This window comes from Chelonia mydas, chromosome 2 (genome assembly GCF_015237465.2).
Source record: "Chelonia mydas isolate rCheMyd1 chromosome 2, rCheMyd1.pri.v2, whole genome shotgun sequence".
NCBI lineage: Eukaryota > Metazoa > Chordata > Testudines > Cheloniidae > Chelonia > Chelonia mydas.
The window spans coordinates 206,229,769-206,247,116 of NC_057850.1; the positions used below are offsets into that span (position 1 = coordinate 206,229,769).

At 40.3% G+C, this 17,348-nt stretch overlaps 1 protein-coding gene across 9 annotated transcripts in view; it reads left to right on the top strand.

Moving 5' to 3' along the window:
- Positions 1–17,348, top strand: part of SNX13 (sorting nexin 13) — a 155,618-nt gene that overhangs the window by 103,202 nt on the left and 35,068 nt on the right. For all 9 annotated transcript variants that reach the window (XR_005224029.2, XM_043541115.1, XM_043541112.1 and 6 more), the window contains 3 exons: positions 3,745–3,782; positions 8,893–8,962; positions 16,515–16,654. Coding sequence is in view for 8 of the 9 variants with exons in the window: in XM_043541115.1 (XP_043397050.1) it covers positions 3,745–3,782; positions 8,893–8,962; positions 16,515–16,654 (248 nt within the window). In the remaining variant the exon portion in view is untranslated. The remainder of the gene's footprint in view (positions 1–3,744; positions 3,783–8,892; positions 8,963–16,514; positions 16,655–17,348) is intronic.

The window sequence follows — 17,348 nt, forward strand, 5'->3', positions numbered from 1 at the left end:
TGTCATTATGTCCTGACATATTAAGCAATATGGCTCATTTTAAGAAAGTGTGTACACTGTTGTGCACATGATTATACACTCATTGTGTGTGTACCACTTATTTGTGAGTATAAAATGTGTCATGAAAATGCATGCGATGTGGAATGTTCTGAAGGCTCTCTCAAAATTTAAAAATGATCACTACTGTAGCCACTTCTAAACAGGAAGTGCTAGATTCCATTGAGGAATAAAGCTCTTAATTCAATAACTAGTTAAAAACTTTGTTTTTATAGTTTCAGGCCATTGTTCCTCATCTCTGTATCATCTGGCCTGGGAATGTCTCCCTATTTTATTTTATTCTATTTTATATTTTTATCTCAGACTATGATCCTGTTTCCTGAGTTGTCTTTTTCTAGATTATACAGATTTAGCCCTGTGTTTCTCTTATGACTTATACAAAATGATACAGGGTTTGAGGATAGATAAACTTACATCACATTTTATCCTTACCAATATAATGGAGGCTTTTTTAAAAAACAATCTAGATGCTAAAATTTATATACATATACACAAAGTAGAGAAACAGCTAAAGATGAAAAATGTAATTGTTGTGTACTTTTCTGCCCTCTAGTGGTGTTCTATAGCAATGTCTATAGAAGAATAAATTGGAGACCTGTTTGATGATGTCATTTATACTTCTGCCAAAATAGTTTTTCACTACAATATATTGTCCAATGTTTGTCCAGTTTTAAATAGCTCAGTTGATGGGGCTTTCCCTACTGTCTTTGAGAAGGTCATGTCAGTCAAACACAATCCAGGGTATTCTGTCAACTTTTCTTCTTCATCCCCAAACTATTTGACGTACTCCTTTATATCTACTCATTCTTGTGATTTAGAGTTTGCACGTTTATTATATCTGTTTTAGTTATTTGACCCAGCTTCACAATCTAGTTCTTACAATTCATATTAGTGACTCTGTTCCATTAATAATTTTGTTTCCTCAGAATTCCGTTCAGTGTGGACATCTTTCTGTTATTGAAATGCTCCACGAATGAACGTAGTGTTCAAGGTGTTGTCTTACCAGTGCCATATAAACAAGGAACTGTTAGTTCCAAATTTGATATTGAATGCAGTTTTGCTAGCATTTTATTCTCTTTATTTAGAAATTGGACAATACCATGTTTATATTTTTTCTATGGTTCCAGAATAAAATTCTTTATTTTAAAATCTTTGTTTATTTGTAAACTATAACGATGAATAGATTTCAGAAATTTCCTTTACTGATGTTCTGATATTGTTTTGGCATTCATTGAATCACCAAATCAAGTTTGGTTTTGCTGCTAACAGACTGTCCAGATATTTCAATTCATGGCTTTCTCGTGGTACAAACAAGGTGATTTTTTTGTCCTTGTATGATGAGGCAACAATAACAAAGTAAAGAAGAGTTAACATTTCCAGGTAGACAGTAGCATGGGACTTCCTTTGTGTGTATGCTAGCCCCAAACAAAATCCTTTGTTGGTGGGATGTAGACTGAGAAACTTTAAGCAAATATAGTTTTTACATGAAGTAAATAGCAGGTTAATGCAACTTTCAGACACATGCCATAACAGCCAAACATCACCCGGATCCAACTGCATTTGGCTATTCACATTCATGATAAAATCCCTGGCACTTCTAACATATAACCAAACGCAAATGTGCATGTCAAAGGGTGGCTATAGAGAGGGTGTGATGATGTGTGTGGGGGGAAGGGGAATGGCAGGTAAGTGAGGAATGGGGAATTTGGGCTTTATGTATGAAGTGGGGGAAGTGGTGCTTTGTGTTGGATGACAGCTAAAGGATGAAAAGGGAAAGAGGAATTGCATTTTGAGGCCAGGTCTACGCTACAAACTTACATTGGTATAACTGTGTTGCTCAACGGTGTGAAAAATCTACACCCATGAGGAATCCAATTATACCGACCTAACCCTCAGTGTAGACAGCGCTATATCAATGGGAGAAGCTTCTGTCAGCATAGCTACTGCCTCTTGCAGAGGTGGATTAACTATGCTGATGGGAGAAGCTCTCCTATTGGCACAGTGGCATCTTCACTGAAGTGTTACAGCAATGCAGCTGTGCTGCTTACATGTAAGTGCAGACCTGTTCTGAGGAACTACTGGATATTTGAGCGAAGTTTCTCTCTGCATCACCATCCCAGACTCCCACTTCAAATCTTCCTTTTCCCCTTATAAGCCCCAGCTTCCCTCTCAGTCCCACCCCTGCCAGTACCTCTGTATGCTGTTGTATGGTGTACCTGGGGAGCTGATGTGGGTTTGTGAGCGTATGGGAGGATGCGGGTTGGGAGGAATGGGTCAAGAAAATTGGGGACTTAAAGGATAGCCTTATCCCTAAGCGCTCAGCCCCCCAGCCCTGTTTCCTTGCTCTGTGCTACCCTTGTAAGAATGATGGCGTAATGTATAGGGAACTGGACTGGAACATGGGAGGCCAAGGTTTGGTTCCTGGCTCAACCACAGACTTCCTTTTGAGACCTTGGGCAAGTCACTGAGGGCTTAACTGCACAAACAATTAGCTGTGGTGTAAATCTCCCATAGCCTGCTGCCATTTGATCTACTGCCATTTCAAAACAGAACTTTTAGTGTGTGGTAGCAGGGTCCACATGGACAATTAGCGTGCAGCAGGCTAATGCAGGGTACTTTTACACCACAACTTGTCATGCACTAACTGTTTGTAGAGATCAAGCCTTTAGTCTTAGTCATCCTGTGGTACCCTGATCCTCAGTTTCCAATCTGCAAATTGAGAGGAATACCTTCTTACGTCACTATGCTCTTGTGAGAATAATGTCCATTAATACTGGCAAGGCGCTCTGATACTACAATAACAAGGACTGTATGAAAACCTAGATAGAGGCACCAGAGAAATAGTCAGTCAGTTTCTTTCCCTCTGCACGAAATTTTCAGTATTACGAGAGCTACTCCTGGTGCTTTTGTCTAGTGCTTCTCGGAGCCGAGGCAACAGCAGTGAGCATTGCTTCTGTGCCCTCCTACCAATAGGTACCACAAAAGCATCTCGTATCTCATGCTCCTCAGTATCTCTGCTGAGCAGAACTGGTAGTAGCCACCAGAATATTGGCTTTTCCTTGAAATCAGGTTGTTATATCAAACAAGGGAATGATTCTTTCTGTGTTTAAATTTTAAAGGGGGCCTGGATTTGATGTATGTTAGGAAAGTATATGGAATATTTGGAGATTCTAATGACCGATTCTTCAACTGGAACTGACCAAAAAACATTTTTTATGCAAGGTAGTAAACATTTGACCAAAGAAAAGCAGCTCTGTTGTCCGAAGCAAAGTTAGTATGTTATATTTGGAGACTAAATTCAATAGTTAATGTAAAATATATAGGGATTTTAGTCAAACTTAAGGTCACTTTCATATCTGCACTTTTAACGCTTGAGCATCTATGATGCGTCCATAATTAGACAACTTAAAGTGATACCCTGAACCTAAAATCACAAATTGTTCTGTAGTGTATGAATACTCTGTTCTTTTCTAGCTGCAGGTGCACGCGCATTTTCATTTAGATGTTGTGGTTGGAGCCTTTAGGAGCTTAGACACTTGGAATTGGGTGTGTGCCACAAGTTATTCATTTTTTTAAATGTTTTGTTGTGTTTCAGCTGAGATGATTTTATTTCTATTGCGTGACTCTTAGATGCAGCAACTGTTTAGAAAGTATTTTCTGAATTCTAAATTTATTTTTTTCCTGCAGAATCTTTTAATGGGTCTCCTACAAGCAGCATAAATTTGGTAAGTGTCTTGGGCTTTTTTCAACGTTATAGAAGCCTTCTAAAATAGTTTAAAGTATGTAGACATGAGAGTTTTGATTTTACTGCAGTTGCTTTTCTGAAAACATAAGCATACCTTCCTTTTGAACTGATTAAGCAAACCTAAAACTGTTCATTTATCCACAGAATACAGATTTACTTTTCAGCCCTTTCCCTGTGTTTTAAAACAAGAACAATTTATTATTCTGTCTCTCATGGAAATGGGACACATTCATCTACAATTATGTTAATTTATGTAGAAACGTACATTCATTCCTAAATGATTTCTTAAATAGGTATGAGCTTAGGTGAAAATGAAATAGCTCTTAAATTGATGGCGTACCTTGAAACCATGCAAATCTAAAAGGAATAATTTTTTGAAAAATAATGCACCTATGAAATTGTAAGGTTGCCAGAGATTATTAGCTTTCACGATATGGCTTGAACAAATTTAGTAGTTTGTAAATGAAATTCTAAATTCTGATTTACATTAGTTATACAAATAATTGTTCAAAATACATAAATATCAATCTTGCAGATTTCAGTAGTTCAGTATTCCTTTTAGAATAAGTTTTAAAATAGTTAATCAGAACCAAAGAACCAGTTCAATTGACTCCTCTGTAATTTTTAATAAATACTTGTAGCTATGAAGTTTGTATGTGTTCCCACGTATGTGAAGCTAATAGTCATATGATAAACTCGTTTATCATACACTTTTGAGCACTTGACCTGCCCTTTTGCCACTAATTTTTTCCAACAGGACTTATTCTAACATTCGAAATCCCTAAGCACATTCCACAGCTTCAATCCACAGCCATTAAAAAAAAAAAAAAAATCAGCCTGCCCAAGTATGCTTCCTCCTTTTCCTCTCAGTGTGTTCCCCCTAAATTACACCTGGCTGAGGCCCAAGCAAAATTCAGCTGCGCTCCTGTGACTGCTTTCTGTATATAAGTGTGGTGACTTTGAAGCCCATCTCTCTGTTCTCAAAAAGATGGGAACCTTGTACACTGGGTCTCAGCCCTTACCTCAAGTCCGGAAAGGCCTGAAATCTGAATTTGAAGGCATTACATTTTCATGCCTAGCAAATGTTCTAGGTAGTTCTTTAGGGGATTCTCTGAGTCTCTACAGTATGATTAATCGTAACCTAGTTACCAGGCTCTAAAGGGAGAGGGATACAAACACTAGTCCCCACAATTAACTTGAAAGCTAGTCAATTTTAAAAAGTGAATTGAGAGTAGTTTATTGTTCTATACATATCTTGGAGTTCCCATGCCAATTTTTGTGGTTTTACAATCATATTTTCATTTTCTTCCTCTTCTTCTTATCTGTTATATAAAACACACAAAAACGGGAAACTGACTAATCAACTGTTAAAAGGAAATGGGCTATACATAAAGTGCCATCAAATACATAAAATAAAAACTAGAGGAAAATAGGTCAGCTGAAGTAATCTTACTGTAGCATGTACAGTGTAGGTTACAAAATTTCACACAACTATGATTTCTATACTTTTACTTAAAAAAAAAAATAAAAAATCAAACATTTCTGCAATAGTTTTCCTGTGTGGTGGTGGTGGTGGTACTTTATTAATATTGGCAAATCCTGAATACTTGATGAGGGGTAAGGAATGGTGGATTTATTAGTCTTTATGCTTACCTGCATAACTTAATCATAGCTTCCCCAACCATAATTAGTGGCCACCCCAAACTAAAGCAGGTATAAAACCTTGATAGCTACACGATTATGTATTATCTGCATGTATGTGCATTTGGTATTAAGCTTTTAAAATATCATTTACTCTTTGATTACCACATTTCATAACCTTATTGTAAAAATGATTTGCTCATAGAGTGTAAAGGACTTATTATGGTGGGATACACTATTATAAGAAAGGTCTGCATATGTGGAGGAACTGTTTACTTTGCTGGGTTTGTAACATTTAATGCTATTTCTGGTTTGCAATGCTTGTGCAGGTGTTTGAATACTAGTGGATTTTTTTTTTTTCTGGCTGAGCTCCATGCGTGGAATATATGCCTACTCAAATAATACAGCTCCCTTGTGTCACTTAGTTACATAAAACAGAACAATCTATGAATAGGAAAAACGTTACTTCTGAGGTCGCTGACTTGCAATATTTTGTAGCTCATGGCAATACATTAACTGTCCTGGTGACAAATATTTTTTTGCATTTGGATTAATTTGTGCTTCACTAATGTAATTTGTATAATTTTTTTTTATGTAAAACTACTTCTAATTTTAAATGTCCTAATATCTCCAACAAAAAAAGCCAAACAACCCCACCCAACACCCCCACACCTTCTTACGTATTGTGGTAAGTAATCATAGAATAACCATAATGTGTTCAGTTTACTTTTATTAATCAATGCACTTCCCAGCGTGGCCAATCTAGTTAAGTGATTGCTACCATTTCCATTATAAAACTACATTTTTAGCAGTTTATAACTTGATCTTAAGAATGTATTTCAGACTTATTTGGAGGACCGTCTCAGCCTAAGAACTAATTTTTGTAAATCAGTTGTTTTAGATTCTAGATGGTTAGAGCAAAGTATATTTTTATACCTTATGTTTAAGATAATTTTAAAATACAATACTGATGTATCTTAACTTTTTGCAATTGATTTATATTGTAGATGAATCTTATCTGATATATTGAAATATATTCTAATGATTTGAGATGATGTACAGAACCATTGCAGTACATGCACAATAACTATTTTTCAAGTTGTTATACAGATATTATCTAAATGGGTCCATAATATAGAATTTACACTGGTGGTGGTGGCTTTTCACATCATATCTCTTCCAGAAGTGTATGCTCTTGTGCCTATAAAAATTGCACAAATATTAGCTTAATGGAACTGAATCAGGTTTCAAAGCTAGGCATATACAGTTGTGAACATAAACTAGATATCTGTGCAAACATAGCTGTTCAGAAGTTTAACTGATTATTGGTTTGTATAGATGAATAATATGCACTTACACATGTACACCTAATGTGCACATTTATTAGTTAGGAATTTGAAAATCTGGACATAATGTCCAAAGGAGGCAAGGATACCAATACATGTAAATACCTTTAACGTACTGTTTCTGTCTTCCCTATTTTTAAAAAATACAGTAACATTAAAACTTAAAATGTCTAGAGCTCCATTCTCTCTTTTTGTGAACACAATTGTCCCCACACTTTTTGCACTTGCAGATAATTTGCAGCCCCAAATCTAGTTCGTTAGAAGTCTATACAAGAACAAATACATTAACTGGGTAATTATTAATATCAAATAGCTGTAAAATATATTCTTAAAGAAAAATCCTGAAAACATGGTGTGATGGGGTTCCCTCTCCATTCATGGTGCCTCCTGCTGGTCACTCTGACAGTTAGCTCCGTCTTGTCCTGCGCTCTCCTCAGTAGTCTCTTCATCCATCGTCTTCTCTCTGTATGTGGCCTCTCTCACGCTTGGTGCTGCCGCTTCAGGTCCATGGCTTGGTCCTCCAGCCAGGTCACGATTTCCTCCCCCTTCTAGGGAAATCACAGTCTTTCCAGACCAACGGTCTATCTGGTGTCTCCAGTGCCCTGAGCCACTACCCAGTGGCTGGTAAGGAAACCCAGGCCCACCCTCTACATTGGGTTCTAGTCCAGGGACCAGCTAAGGTGCAACCTAGGCCTGAACTGCCTTTGACCTTGCTGCTGTTTCCCTGGGCTTTTTCCTGCTTAACTGGTTCTCCCTTTCTCTGGGTTCACCAGCTTCTCCACTCCCTCCTCTCAGAGAATCTGTGCAGCCTGCTTTCCTGCAGACTCATACACTCTTCCCCCTTTCCAGAGCATAACTGCCCTTCCCTAGGTGCCAATCTCTACCCTCTTGCTAGCTATCTGGCTTTCTACAGACCCTGCCTGTTCCTGCCCAGGTGAGCCCATTCCTCCTCAATTAGCTCCTGGCTTGCAGCCTAATTAGTAGCTTGGATCCATCTGGCTCCACCCAGCTCTTGCTGGGCCAGTTTGGGGTCTATACCCCAATACACATGAGCACTTTTGGGGCGCACCAGTTGTGAACTGGGAGACGAGGACAATATACTCCTATATATGACATAAGGACAAAAATCTCTTGCTGAGGAATTTTTTTAAACTGTCTACTCTTAGTTCAATTAAAATGATGCAGTTCTTTCATCCAGTTCATCAACTTTTGTGTAATATTTTTTACTTATTTTGGTAGAAAAGAGAGTAATGCAATCATGTGAAGCAAAAGTATATAACACTTATTAATTCTTGATACCAATATCTACTATGTCCATAATATTATTATTTTGCATTTGCAAATGCTGTATAAAAAGAGCGTACATGTAGATCAGATATAAGGCTAAGATTTAATGGGTATTTTTAGTGAAAGTCACAGGTCATGGGCAATAAACAAAAATTCACAGCCCCATGACCTGTCCATGATTTGTACTGTATATCCATGACTAAAGCTTGGATGTTCTGGGGGGTCCGGGCACCCGCTGGTGATGAGTTGGATGCTTCTGGGTGCCCACTGATGTTTGTGGGTGATGGCTCTGGAGCGCCTGCTGCTGCTGGGGCAGGGGCAGTACAGCTAGCCCTGGCAGCAGTACGGCTGGCCCTAGAGTCAGGCGCATTGGCAAGCTACAGAAGTTATGGAGGTCCCAAAAAGACACGGAATCCGTGGCCTCCATGAGAGACTCGCAGCCTTAATCAGATGAAAACCTAAATGTGGGTTAATTTTTTTTTTTGGGGGGGGGGGGGGGGGGGCCAGGAATAAGGGTAGTAGATGAAGGTTTGACAAACGTGGGGGTGGGGGGTCATCAATTTTTTTTTTAAAGATAGCGAAGATCTAATAGAAATTAGTAGAAGTGAAACTTCTAAAATAGGGGCTCAACATAAAAACAGAAATTATAGTTATCAGATACTGGAAATATTTATAATTTTAATTCTATTTATGTTTATAAAACTATTTCATTCAAAACTATGAATTAAGAGCTTGAAAATTAAATGAATAGGTGAATAAGCAAAAATCTCTTTCCTATTAGAGGGATTATACCTATGATCTTTTTCTCCCCTCCAGTCCTTAGATGACCTTTCAAACGTCTCTTCTGAAGAGTCAGCACAGCTACATGCATATATTTCAGATACTGGTAAGTGATTTTATTGTAGTGATGGCTGACTTGTCTTTTTTCCCCTGCCGTTTTTGAGCTTCCGCCATTTAATATACATTTTTTATTTTAATTAATTCTAGTGTTCTAATGTTAGTGAACTAATTATAGGCCCCCTTAAATCTTAATCCTTTCTCTTTCCTTTCTGTGTCTTAAACATTTGTTTTCATGTTTGCTGCTGATGAAATCATTGTAATCCAGAGCGTCCTCAAATTCATATTGTAATTGTAGACAATTCACCTAATGTACTAAAATAGGAGACTTAGTTGTGCAGCATATCATACATTTCAAAGTCTCTCTACCACTAATAATTAGATGACCATCCATTAATTTTAATTCACTTGACTAATGCACAATACCTTACTATGCTCAGTTTGAATTTATTTTAAAATTTAATTTATCCACTTCTAGCAGTTGTTGTCTCTTTTTCAGTCAAGCAAATCCTGTTCTCAGGTATTCTCTTCTGTACTATTAACATCTTCAGCAATCTTGTTGTAAAGATTAAGTGAGCCGGACTTTCACAGGTATAGAAGGGGCTAAATCTTATGCTGCAGTAATTGTTAAGAATGGTTTTCATATCAGCTCTTCAAAAATTAATGAAAGTTTAATTGCTGTTACAATTAAAATTTAGGTGTTCAATAGGATTGCTCTTTGCTCTCAAATGCATCATATCTTCTCTTCATGTTTTGCTACAGTGGTAAGATTGTCATTGTTTCTTCATTTGATCTTATTACAGTACTAATATTTGATTTTTGGCATGGTATCAGGGTGCTATTGGGAAAACTGTTAGTATTTTATTCTTTCTTGGCCATGATTTCAGACAACAGTTCCCTCAGTGCATTTGACGGTTTCACTATATGGATACTAAAACTATTGCAGTGTGATATCTTTAAAACCAGAGATGACAAGTGTGTATTTTTGTATGCCCTTTAGATTGGGTTATTGGGTTGGGAGGTTTTTCTGTGTGCCTATGTAGACTTTAGTGAAATTCCCCTTTTATTATACCAGGACACCAGCTCCACTATAGTTAGAAAAATATCTTTTTCTTTTACATCTTGATTTCTATAAGTGCTCTAAAATCCTCACAGTGACTCATATTGCCTTGAGATTTTGTTTGCCTCATGGGGGGAACGGGGATTGGTCAATGATCCAGTTTGGAGGCCATTTGAATAGGGAGTTCCTGAGGGACAATCTCCTGAAAGAACAACTTAAAGTGGTCATGTTTTGGTGGTGATTTTTTGTGCACAGATAGAGATAAACTAAGTCTCCATAGCACCAGCATCCCAAACACTTGAGTTACTCTAACATAGTGCATGCCACACTTAGCGGTTTTGGGAAAATCATATTGCAGCATTATTACCCAAAGAGTTTGGTTCTTGGACATGTCAGCTATATAAGTGCTTGGTGGCACACCACAAAGTTTATGCTGTGCATGCAGAGAGCGCGAAGCTAATTAGCTTGTTAATGTCTGAGTTACAGGAACTGAATGGCTCAAAGGGGAATGTTCCAACCATCAGACCTGAAAAGCATCCAAGCACTGAGAGTTCAAATCCAACCATTGGCAGAAATCTGAAATTATTAAAGGAGGCATCTGATTCTATCAAAGGTTTTGTTTTGAGGAAATGTAGTCAGAGTACAGCAGAATATTCAGAAGGTGCTGAAACTGTTTTTGAAACAAAAATAAATTACATATGCAGATGTTTTCTGGGAGGGGAAAGTGATGGGGTGGAAGAGTTTTTGGGAATGGGGGGGGAAAGGATTTAGAGTGCAGCAAGGAGAGGGGGATTATGGAGAGGGGTTGGGACACTGGGAAGTGAGAATCCCCAATATGGGGGACTTAATCTCTTGTGGGGGTCAGCATTTCTCCTTGCCCCACCTCTGTGAGCTGGAGTCTAGATGGTCCTGTCCCTCAGTGGATCTCTGAGCCCCTCTCCTTGCCTCTATATAAGCCAATATTTTGGGAGGGAAAGGCTGAAGGTCATGCAGATTTAAATATCTGAATTCCAGAAAATGAGTAGTTAAGCTATACATCCACCCTATGTGGGGTGGGGAGGGCTGGATAGAGCGTGTGGAGGAGGGGTGAACTGGGAGGGCCTGGCACATGGCTGGGGAGGCCTGGCAGAAACAATGGCAGGAGTGTCCCAGCTAGGGTGGGCAGTGGGAGTGAGGGGTCTATCTCAGTGTGCAACTCAGGCCACATAGCCGAGGTAGTTTGTGGCCCTCCAGTAAACTGCTCTCTATAATGAGTGTACACAGTAGCATAGGGCAGAAGACAGCAAGGAGGAACTTCTTAAATGGTAATAGCTTCTAGAGTGTCAACTACTGGCTTAATGAGACGGAAAGGTGAACTGGAATTGAGGATGGGCTGCATGGTGCGGGAGGAGATACAGAAGGAGACACACACATCAGTCTTCTCTCAGTTGCTTAAAGTTATTGTAACTGCCATGTAATAAAACTGTCAAGGTTTTGGGACATGAACTGTGGATGAGTTTCACTGTTCCTGTTAACAATTACACATTGTAAAGCATAACCATTATCCCTTTTTCACTCAAACAAAATGTACAGGATGGGGGAGGAGCAATGAGGAATCACATAGCAACAGTGTGGACTGGGACTATTACTAGCTTTGTCCCTGGCCTGCTGGATGACGTAGGACAAGTCATTTCACCTCTCTGTGCCTTTGTTTCCCATCTGTAAAATGGGGATAATGATGTAAAATTCTTTGTGACGTACTCATGAAAATCACTATATTAAATTACTCCTGAGGGAATTCTGCGTCACTGCACATGCTCAGAATTCATGTCCTCTGCAGATTTTTTTGCTTCGCCACAGAAACGTGATTTTCTGATGGGGAAGCAAAGGAAGCCGCAAAAGCAGTCATGTACCACTTCCCAACAGCACAGGTGTGTGGTTTTGGGCGTCCAGAGCAGCCAGAGGAGAAGTAAATCACTGGGGGGAGGGGATGGGATGGGGCGCCCCGACCAGTGGCTCCTGCCCTGTGCCAGGCTCAGGTGCTAGTCCCAGCTGGGCTGGGGAGGATGGGACTTCCTCTTCTCCTGCAAGGAGTGGCCAGGGCTGAGTCAGACCCCCCACCCCCTACGAAACCTCTCCAGCTGCAGGAAGCTCTGTACCCCCCCCCACCTCCGCCGCTTCCGGTCCCCATCACTCCTCAGCCATAGGGGGGAGGGGTCACTGTACAGAACTGCTCCCCTATCCACCCAACCCCCATGCATCTGGACCCACCTCATGCCCAGATCACCCTGCCTATCTGCCCCCCCGGCACTTGAACCCCCCCCCCCAACAAAACCCACCTGCATCACCCTGACTTGACCCCCCAACCGACCCCACTGAGCCCCACCGTGCCAGCACCTGGACACCCTCCCACCCACCGCTGAGCCCTCCAAACCCAGACTACCTCTACTGAGCCCCAACCACCTTCACCTGGACTCCCCGAGAGTCCCTTTGCTTCTGCACTCAGAACCCGTCCCCCAACGAGGTTCATCCAGATCCCCCCCGCACTATCCACCAAGCTGCACCCAGATAGCCCTGCACAGAACTCTCTCACACCACACCTGGATCTCCCCACACTAAGCCCCTTCACACTTGGATCCTGCTGGGCTGAGCCTGCCTGACTAGTGTGCTTGGCATGGAGGGACAGGGCCCTGGGGTGTTTCTGGGGCAGTCCTGGTCCTGCACTGTCAGGTGCAGCCTCACTGCCAAGTCCAAGTCTGGGGGCGGGGGAGGGACAGCCGGTTTGCATGGTGATCTCCCACCTCTGTGCAGTTAGTGGCCTGTGCTCCCTACTGCCATGCTGGAGCCTCCACATTTATTTATTCTCAAATAAAATTTGTAGAATTTTGCAGAACTTTAAAATATTGTGTGCCCAATTTTTATTTTTTTGGCACAGAATTCCCTGTGGAGTAGTGATAAAGCTAAGACTTTTTTATTATTATCTCGCCACAGTAGCAAATCTGCTGCAAACTAAGTGAGAACTACAACTGCTTAAATGACCACTGACTCCTACCAACAAACATTTCTCTTTCTGTTTAAAAAGCTAGTAAATTCAATGGCAGAAAACATTGTTAATACAGAGTTAAGGTTGCTGGGTGATAGGTTGTGCTCTTTCAGAACATTCAGCAAAACTCAACCTTCTGAAACCTGAGTACTCATAACTGCAGCTGAGGTCAATAGAAGCTCTTTCCTGAACATATGAATTTCTATAAAATGTCAAATAAGGTTTCTCAAATAGGGTACCCAAAATTAGTTGATACTTCTGACAATATTGGCTTTAATATCAGTGCCTCAGTTTCCTGTGTATAAAATAGGAATAATACCTCCTTATTCCACAAGGTTGTAATGAAAATAAATTCACATTTATTAAGACATTATGATGAAAGAATTTCCAGTGAGGAAATTAATATTTCTATATTCAGAGAAGAGTTTGGATAGCATGCAGTAAATAATGCTACACTCTGAGTGATGAGGATAAAAGAAAATATTGAATAGTTTTCCATTCAGTAAGCACGTCCTTTCTGCTCATTGAATGAGGCAGCAGTCCTGTGAAATAAATAGAATGTGATCATGTAATTAAAGACTATATCATAATACATATACATAAGGAGGCCAAATTAAAGTTGCAGGGGTAACCTTAATTCTGATATTTTGTTGCTTTTGAGTGCTTGGCCTTTTGCAACCTGAACATTCTTTTTACATGGTTTTTTTTAATCTCATTTTCTAATTCTAAAATTGTAAAAAAGATTTTAAAAAATGTCATGTGGAAACATATTTACTCTCATATGGGCCTTCAGCAATGCTGGAATCTTTAGATCCACCACACTGTTCTCTAACACTGGGGGTAATGGAATAACTTGTAGCAGTAGAATGCTGTTTTATGTGTGTACCCTGTTACTAAAGTGGGCTGGAGATGCACGATTTTCCAGTGGGTTTCACAGCTGTTTTCTAGACAGCAAAAAAAAGTTGAGACTCGGGAATAGTACGTTCAAGTCCAGATTCTGCAGGGGAGTGTGCTCTAGTAGTAGTAGATCTTTTGCTCCTTTTTCTATCCCCTCTTCACCCAGCTTCTCCCTCTCTCCTTTTGCCCCTGTCCCCAGGGCAGTTGCTGCCCTGTTTCTGGCCACCTCCCACCCCTCATCCCATCTTCCCCGCCCTTCACTGAGAGCACAGGAAAGACAATGTCCCTTCTCTTAGTTCCTGTGCCCAGTGCCACAATGGGTCCTGGCAACTGGGAGGAGCAATTGCAGGATAAGTCCTGCATACCCCTATTATCCCTGGATGGGGCATACTCACGTATTCTGTGGGAATTATAAATGTGCAGTCTGCGAGGTCTGTTGGGGCTATGAGGGGATGGAGCACATGAAATCATACAATTTAACTTTCAAGCTCTAACAGGTTTCTATTGATCATGTATAAATTGTAATTTTTTTCCAAAGGCTTGTGACATAGCCAAATTTGGGTGAATCTTTGTGAGGATAACAAAAACTCCTTCCCTGACAAATGCTACCCCCTGCCAAATTTAACGTCCCTGTTCCATGGCATGGCAATGTTAGAGCTTCTTGATGAATTGTTGTAAGATATTTTTTTAACATGGTCAAAATATTTTTTCACTAACTTTGTTCTCAGACGCAGCTGAGCTGTTTTAGCTGAAACTTTAAAAAAAAAAGTTCCAATCCAGATGATCTAAGTTTGGGAAAGTTATAAGTAACTGAAAACAGGGTCTTATAATGGAAAGTGTCAACCAACTTTATCTATAGGCATCACTATCTGCACCCTGCCTATAATTGCATTTCATCTTGAGCTACTTGACTCCTATTAGCTCAAGATATGGCAGCTTTCAATTCTGATGGCAAAAAGTTACAATACAATATTTTCATTTCAAAATGCTTTGAAAACTACTATGACTTAAAACCTTTTACACTGCCCTCTAGAAAGTCATTGGTTGTGACATTTAATTTTAAGACTGCTTCTCTCCCTGTGTTTTAACCTAGTGGTTGAAATCCGCTGGGGAACAAACTCATAGTTCCTAGTTATTGTTCTAAGGCACAGAGGCAGGATGTTCTCAGTTAAAGATCTTTAAATCTGGAACTTCCTTGCTTAACACATTCACTCCCCCCACCAGTCTTCAGAGCCCAAGTTTCTTGACCTACGTAAAGTTACCTATTTTTCCAAATTGGAAGTGGGGGTCCCAGCCTTATTACCTACTGAAAATGCCATGCTTCAATGTTTCTTGGACAATTATCCCCAACATAGTCTCTTTAACTAAAAACCTTGCCATGCATGTTTTTTCTGTGGGTTGTATATAATTGGAAATAAGCGGATTAGTGTGATGAAAAGACTGGTATGATAAAGTATTTTTAAGTGCACAACTGAGTAAAGTTGTCAGTTAAGATGTGTTCTCAATTTTTGGAGTCATTGATTAAATGAAGCTGTGAGTTTTGTAGGATGAATGTGCCAAGGTTTTTGATGTTTTCTAGGGTGATATGTGGAACTCAAAGTTCTGTTGGCGTCCTAACATGGCATTCTTTCTATTGTATGTTTAAGTATAAACTTGGCATTGTTTCTAGGCTTTCTTAACATTGTGGATTTTACCACTGATTGATAAGTCTTTACACTTTAAATCCATGTTAATGTTTTTAGTTGGAAATTCTATAACTGTGTCTCTGGCATTTTGGGCTCTCGCAGTGGGCTCAAAATTATTGAACTCAATACAGGGGTAACAGGATGAAATTTAATGGTGTGTGATATACAGGAGGTCAGACTAGATGATCTAATGTTTCCGCCTGGTGTTAGACACTATAAATCTGTGGGTGGAAAGGGAAAAGGGGGAAGGAAAGGTACAAAATAGATTATTGGAATTATAACCACTTTGAGAGAACCTACACTTCAAAAATATATTGGTATCTGTATCCTCGGTGTAAACAATTATAATAATCTGTAATAGAAGAAGAAGAACAGAATAACTATACTATTAAATATTATTAAAAGTTTTAAAATGTTTTGCTTGGTAGTATTTTAGCTCTGTGTGTACCCCAAAAGAAGAAATCTGCAGAGGCAGAAGGAAAAACTTATGGTATGTTTAGAGAGAAGAAACTACCTGAACATGAGTGCTGAGTAGTACTCTTTCTAGATTTACAGTAGAGTCCTTCACCCATTCCCTGGGATCCGCAAGGCTAAAATAATATTTGTCAATCAAAAAGATATTCAGTATTTAAAGATCTGACCACCTTATATACTCCTTGAGGCATATATATTTTTTATTTCATACATCAGTGAGACTTGTATAATTTTCTTCTAAGCTAAAGAATCATGCTTACACAAAATGGGAGTATCCGGAGGATGCCACCTACAGAGGGTTTATTCTTCTGCTTGCATCCATTTTTGTCTCCAGCTCTGTCATTTCAGATGTTTCCATTTCATGTCTCTTGTGTCCTTTCGTCTTCCTCCTTGTTTGTGTTCCCTCTTCATTTTTGTTTTAAATTACTAGTCTATGCTGATTATAACCCATATGCTGTGGCAGGAGTATGCAACGACCATGGCAAGACATATGCACTGTATGCGATCACTGTACATCGGAGAAATCCAACTAGTGAAGAGATATGGAAAACGTATCGTCGCTACAGTGACTTCCATGACTTCCACATGAGGATAACTGAACAGGTAACGGATCCTATAGAGACTGCTTAATCTTATGAGTATATCTTTGAAAGGCATGGTTGTGTCTTAGCAGCTATCACATTGTTTAGAATTGGCTACTAAAAGTTTATATTAATATAACTTTGTCACTTGTGTGGCCTTAATTCAGGGGTGGCCAAACTTTTTGGCCCAAAGGACACATCTGGGAATAGAAATTGTATGGACAGGCCATGAATGCCCATAAAATTGAGGTTGGGGTGCAGAAGGGGGGGAGGACTCTGGTTGGGGCTGCAGGCTCCGGGGTGGGGCCAGAAATGAGGAGTTCAGGGTGTGGGCAGGGGGTGTGTGTGTGAGGGCTTCGGCTGGCGGTGCGGGCTCTGGGGTGGGGCTGGGGATGAGGGGGTTGGGGTTCAGGAGGGTCCTCCAGACTGGGATTGAGGAGTTTGGAGGGCAGGAAGGGGCTCAGGGCTGAGGGTTGGGGTCCGGGAAGGGCTCAGGGGTGCAGGCTCTGGGCGGCGTTTACCTCAAGAGGCTCCCTGAAGCAGCGGCCATGTTCCCACTCTGCCCCATCCGCAGGCGCCACCCCTGCAGCTCCCATTGGCCGCAGTTCCTGGCCAATGGGAGCTTCAGGGGTGGCGCTTGAGGCGGGGGGAAGCGTGCAGAGCGGAGCCCCCTGACTGCCCCTACCCGTAGGAGCTGGAGTGGGGCCATGCCACTG